General features: G+C 31.6%; 1 protein-coding gene across 1 annotated transcript; it reads right to left on the bottom strand.

Annotated features, from left to right (window-relative positions):
- Positions 1 to 279: 279 nt before the first annotated feature.
- LOC115956793 (probable receptor-like protein kinase At5g20050) lies at positions 280 to 2519 on the bottom strand. Its single transcript, XM_031075084.1, has one exon. The coding sequence runs from the start codon at positions 2153 to 2155 to the stop codon at positions 803 to 805; it is 1353 nt and encodes a 450-aa protein (XP_030930944.1). The 5' UTR covers positions 2156 to 2519; the 3' UTR covers positions 280 to 802.
- Positions 2520 to 6551: the final 4032 nt, after the last annotated feature.

Genomic DNA, 6551 nt, shown 5'->3' with positions numbered 1-6551 from the left:
CAAAGTTTCATTTCTCTAATATCATTTTATAAATTGTCCCATCTCCGCAAGTAGACTGAAATTTACTTCGAACTTGTGTTTTTTCAATAGTCAAAGTCCTCCAATCAAAGACTTCAAAAAAATTTAAAATACAATTCTTTTTGTTGAATATTAAAGCCACCAAATGAGAAATATTAAAACCATCAGTCAAGAGACAAGTTCAAGGTCAAAGATAATAGTTCCTCCTAAGAGAGAACCTGATAAGTAATATGTGCAGAAAATCAGCCCACAAAAAAATAATAATAATAATAAATGTTCCTGGAATCATTGAAAATTTAGTATTTCAATGGGTGATCCACTCATTTAAAAGACATCAAGCTCATATTGTCAAGAATTACAAAGTCAATTGGTAGAATGTGCCCCCAAGTGTGATGGTTAAGCACGTGAGTGTTGTTCTCGAATGCCTAATTTTCAAAACTCATTTGGGGCTCTCAGCCTTCATTTACTTGCATATACCAACCCAAAACTAGTTTTCTAATGTAATGATGTTCTTAAAGATTATCCTATAAAAAATGTGAAACAGATTAATTAGTTCCAATTCTCAATTTCCAGTCAGTACATTTGCTATGAGAACGAAAGATACACTAATGCAGATAATCTATTGAAGTTTATTGTGTACAAACTAGGGAAATATGTTCATACTCTGTGTAAGCATTTGCCAAGGAAAAAAATTGAACTTCAAAGTAAAAGATGATACCTTAATTTTTAATTGAATCAATCAAGTTAAGATTCCTGATGGAGTAAGCTTTGCTGTTCTTGGAGCTTACCGTGGAGATAGAACTGACATGGCAAAAGAGCATGTAGATGTGGTAGGACAACTACTATCTACTAGGATTGGTGCTATTGCAGCAACCTTTGGCCTGTCACGGCCATCTGGCTGCTCTTCATGATCCATTGACAATAAATCAACAACGATCATTTTGGAATCAGGGGGCGCATCCACAGCCACTCGACCTTCAAGCATCTCAACCACACGAGCCATGCTAGGCCTCATTCTAGCCCTCTCTTGTATGCACCACAAGGCTACATAAACCAATCTTCTTACCTCCCCCTCATCAATGCCTCCACCATGTACTAGCCTTGGATCAACAACTTCCATAAGCTTCCCTTCCCCCAATTTTTCGTTCACAATTTTTGGGAAATATATCCATTTCCTTTCAGACTTGTCCTTACCATTTTCTACCAAGCAAATATTTCTCCGACCTCCAATCATCTCTAGAAGAACCATGCCATAGCTATAGATATCACATTTCTCAGATATTCCTTGCTCCAATAGCCACTCTGGGGCCAAGTAACCTTTAGTCCCCCGGATATTTGTGACAACTCTACTCTCATCTTTTCCCATAAGCTTTGAGAGACCAAAATCTCCAACAATTGCTCTATAATTCTCATCAAGAAGTATATTTTCTGGCTTGACATCAAGGTGTAGGACCCTTGAACGGCAGTCATGATGCAAGTAAGACAGTGCTTTAGCAACATCAATGGCAACTCTATACCTTAAGTCCCAAGACAAGCACCCCCCACGCCGGTTGTGCCTTCCCCTTCTGGGGAAAATCCAACAATCCAATGAACCATTTGGTATAAACTCATAAACAAGGAAGCGAGGTTCCCCAGGAACACAACAATAGCCAAGAAGGTGCAGTAGATTTACATGTTGCACACTTGCAATGGCCGCAACTTCTGATCTAAACTCCTTCTCCCCGCGCTCCTCTCCATTAATCCTCTTCACTGCAACAGCAGTCCCATCATTTAGTATTCCTTTGAAAACTGTTGCAGAAGCTCCTTGGCCTAACAATGAATGGAAATTGTCTGTTGCTTCCTCTAGCTCCTTGTATCTAAACTTTGTTGGAACTCCAGCAACTTTCCTGAGAAAACTGTACTCAATACGAAGCTCTCTTCCTTCAGATATCAGTTTTGATTCCAACAACTGTCTCCTTCGATTGTATTGTCTCCTGATTACTAGGTATGCAAAGACAGCAAGGATCACTGCTATACCTGCTCCACAAATGAGAAAGAAAGCCTTGGAAAGTTTGAGAAGGACACGAGCAACAATGATAAGAATGATGAGGGAGATCACTGTTGTAACAGCAACGATATTTGCTTTCTTGTCTTCCATCAAAGCTCCATATTGTTATCTCATAGACAAAATGGGAAGCAAATGGTTTTCTTTCTTGTAGGTTTCTTCTCTGAAGAGAATTTGGATTTTGCTAGAGAAGGGCAGGTATGACATTCATGTAGTTGTTTGTTTTTAAGGTAAGAACTAAGAAATAAGAATCAAATGATTTAATCAATATTTCTAATACTCAGATGTAAACTTAATGTGACAACCATTTTTCATCTTCAAACTAGCAAATGTTGACCTGTTGAGGCAGTGTTATCTGCTATGCATATCAAAAGACACTACCAAGAAGTTCACCTAATTTCTGTCTTATCTTCTTAATAATACATCTAGTGACACAAAAAATTTCATAACTTTTTCACAACTATTAAGGTGGCATGTTGTAATTGGTACATAATAAAGTGGCGTCAGTGACAAATCCATGTAAAATTAATTTTCATCCAATCAAAACTTGCCACTTTAGCAAGTTGCTGAAGAAGTTATGACCTTAAGACCTTAACTTTGCTAAAAGGTAATGAGGCCCCTGCCCCTCACATTTTATTCATTAGTTTTAACTTTTTTTTTTTTTTTTTAAGATTTGATTTCCAATTTTGCAGAGAACAGGAAATCTTCTCTAGATTCGTAGCTATTCTCACATATAATTTATCTGTAGATATAGTGCTCTGTCAAACTTAGAAAAGCAACATATATATCAAGGTCATTCTGTTTCACAGTTGAAAAAGATTGTATTAAACATTCTTATGGATTAAATTATTAAATTATCCTCAGTGTCCATTCTAACTTTTGCCTGCTGCAGTAAAATATATATAATTAGACTATGGATATGCCTATTGGTAAAAGAAATTATAATCTGACCTAGTCGTTTACCATTATCGTAAAACTAAAAGGACTCATTACCCACTCCAACTTATTTCAATCCACCTTAATTTGTGGTATAAAGCTATAAACCAAGTCAAAGGCAAAAACTAGTTGTGACAACCAAAGCTATGTTGTTGTCGCCTTTATAATAATCACAAGATATGGCTTAATTTTCAACGATTTCATTTGCTTACATGGTGGAAAAAAAGTGAGGATTTAAACATTGATTTCCTCAAAGTAAGACTAAGTCTGCGATGTGAGTAATTGAATATTAAATTGGAGAGGTAGAAGCAAACAGCAAATGATCACGGATATCGTGCATTGAAATTGAATAGTATGAGATGGAAGAGACCAAGCACCAATGGCTGACACTTGAAACTAACACATAATATCGACATATTCAAATATTCAAATATTCAATTAGAAAGGCCAAATCCATCCAAAAATAAAAACAAAATCAACAAAGCCAAAATCTACTTATACTTAATGCCTGAGTGTGACTAATTAAGCACATTAGAGTTCATAAATTCACACCTTTTTCTAGTGCACAAAACATTATATTTGCAAGTTTATGCTCACTCCTCACCCTTCAACAATTTAGGCTTTGAAAACTACCATTACTAAGCAAGTTACTCTGTTTCAAAGCTCAAATCTTTCACAAACCTATTGCATTTTCATTCTACAACTCATTCCAAAGGAGGCCAATCCATTCATATGATGAATGTTTACCAATTATTAAATGAATGCTTGTGGTTAAGAACTTCAAAAACATCCCAAAGACAAACTTAGATAAAATGTAGTAGTAAGTTGTTTGAGAACTATATTCATTAATCATCTAAAAGTTGCCAAGTTGTAGTTGTAACAACTTGAGTTACAATAAATGATGTTGCTCTTACCCTTTTTAACATTATGATATTTCTCTTCGATTGAAATTGCAAATTACCCTTATTTTCCTTAAAAAAAAAAAATACCCACACACAGAAAAAATAAAACAAAACAAATTTCAGATCTCGTCTCTCATTTTTATCCTTTTTGCTAGAACTGGAAGTCTGGGACATAATTTGGCTAATTACAGCTGGCAAGACAAATAATGGACCTTTTTTTTTTTTTTTCTTTTTTTTTTTTAGGAAACATCCATAATGGACTTAGTTGGGAATATAAGATAAAACTATCAACATTGAAGGCTAGAAAAATGAAATTTAAAAAAAAAGAAAAAAAGAAAACGGACCATTTAAATGAATGCGCGTGAGTGTCGGTGTGTGAAAGTGGTGACTTCCACCGCTGTAGTCAGTTGCTGACAAAGCCTTGGTAGCAAACAATTTTCTCTACTAATATTACTACCCTTCCACTAAAATTGGCAAATTTTGTTATAAAAATTACTATAATTTTATCAAATATAGAAAGAAGGGAACTCTTCATTTTCCATGCTATAAAGAGAAATAAAGTCTAATGGCGTTGGCTCCTTATTTATCATCAGATCAATAAACCAATTGATTTTTTTAATAAACAATGATAAAACTTTAGATCTCTTATTCGAGAACAAAAAACTTTACCAATTGAGTTAACTGGAAACAGTTTATCTAACTTTTTGCTAAATATTTTTGTTGAAAGTATGCTAAAGTAAACTTGTACCTTGAAAATATTTGAAAATTTAAAAAAATTCAGAAAAAAAAAAGTTTTTAAAAAAGTGTAAAAAAAAAAAAAAAAAACAATGTTAAAAACTGTTTCCAAACGCACTCTTAGTATGCAACTTAAGATGGAACGGTGGCTATCTATATTTATTTCTATAGATTTTAGTGACACACCAACATGTCTAGTTGTATCCATTTTTTTTATTAGTAAATTTTGACACCACTTTTATTAAAATATAAAAAATTGTAAACAATATTTATTGTTTTATTATTTTTCTAATAAAATGTTTTTAAAAATAATTCTTAAACCAATGTCCTTGGAGACATTAGTTAACATTTCCCTTTTTTATTTAGCATTTAACTTTAAAAAAAAAATTAATGTACAAAATGTACGACTTTTAAAAAAAATTATTTATTTATTTTACTTTGTATATAAGAATATTTGTCAAATAAGTTGGTGCTAAATAGACAAACATACTCTACGTCATACCATTTAATTAAAAATAAATTGAAGTTCTGCTGTCTTCAGAATGACCAAGCCAATTCAAAATAGTTGACTAACCAAACGTTTATTTATATATTAGGGGCAATCGCCATCTAAAATTGAAGTATACGAAAACATATTTGGCTGTAGTAGTGTAGAACATACCAACCTCTGGGCATAACTGAACAAATCCATTCATTGTCTTTTGCTTTTCAATTCAAACTTATAAGCACAGTGTAGATGTTCATTTCAGTAACTTATCATTAATAAAAATCATAGACTGGTGTCTTAGAAATCATGGCTGTGATAAGTGAATATTCTCTTCTTCTTATGTCACACGTATAATAAAGAATGCTCACCAAACTATAAATACATTAAAATTATTAAGTTAATTTTACTCTTTTTTATTTTATTTTTTGAGATATATAGTTACAATATTCTGCGTATGCTGCTAACCCTGCAGCTCAAACTCTTTTTCTTCTAAACCCTACAACTACAAGGCTCTTGGCAAGTTAATTCTACTCTAAATGAAATTTTATTACCGTACTTCTAATAAGTTTAAAATTACTGTTTCAATCTTTAAAAGAAACTAAGTTTCTTTATTTATTTTAAATTATTCTATTCATCTTCCATAATTTTTTTAGCTTTAATAAAAAAAAAAATTACATGATTACCTCCTATCATATAACTTATGGTAATTTTTTATTTTGTTATTTATTTTATTATTATTCGTTTCACCAATATTTATGACCTTTTAAAAAATATATTTTTACATATGAATTTTAGTTAATTTGTGTATCACACAGGCATACTATTAATAAAAATAAAAATTGATAACAAGGAGTGGCAATTGATCATCAAGAAGACTAAAAGAAGTGGGTATGCTTTCGAAGCTATAAATAAGGATGAAAAAAAGGAGTGGCAATTGATCATCAAGGTCACTTTTCCTCTCTTGTTTTATTTTAATCTTAAATTCATATCATTTTCAATTTAGCTGTAGGTGCTTTTTAAAAAATCCAAAGTATCAACTCGATGTTAGAAGTGTTAGTGAAAATCCAACGATGATCAAAGTGACCGTTAATATTATATAAATGCATAATATTATTATCTATAATCTATAATATATATATATATATATATATATAATTGAATTCTTTTTTTTAATTGACCTCGTAATATTGTGGCACATAAGCCTATAATATTCTACTATATATTTTTTAATTGAACTGAATTTAAATTCTATTCTATATTTATAATAGAAGAATGTATATTTCTTTTCTTAAAAAGAAAAAGAAAAAGAAAATCTCTCTCAAAAAAAAAAGAAAAAAAGAAAAAGAAAGAATGTATATTCCATATACAAATACAATCATAATAAATACCTGAGGCTATGATATATATTTCTATATACAAATACAATTAT

Source organism: Quercus lobata, chromosome 2, assembly GCF_001633185.2.
Source record: "Quercus lobata isolate SW786 chromosome 2, ValleyOak3.0 Primary Assembly, whole genome shotgun sequence".
In the NCBI taxonomy this organism is placed as follows: Eukaryota; Viridiplantae; Streptophyta; class Magnoliopsida; order Fagales; family Fagaceae; genus Quercus; species Quercus lobata.
Note: the sequence above shows the minus strand (reverse complement) of the source record. Positions and strands in the feature narration are given on the sequence as shown.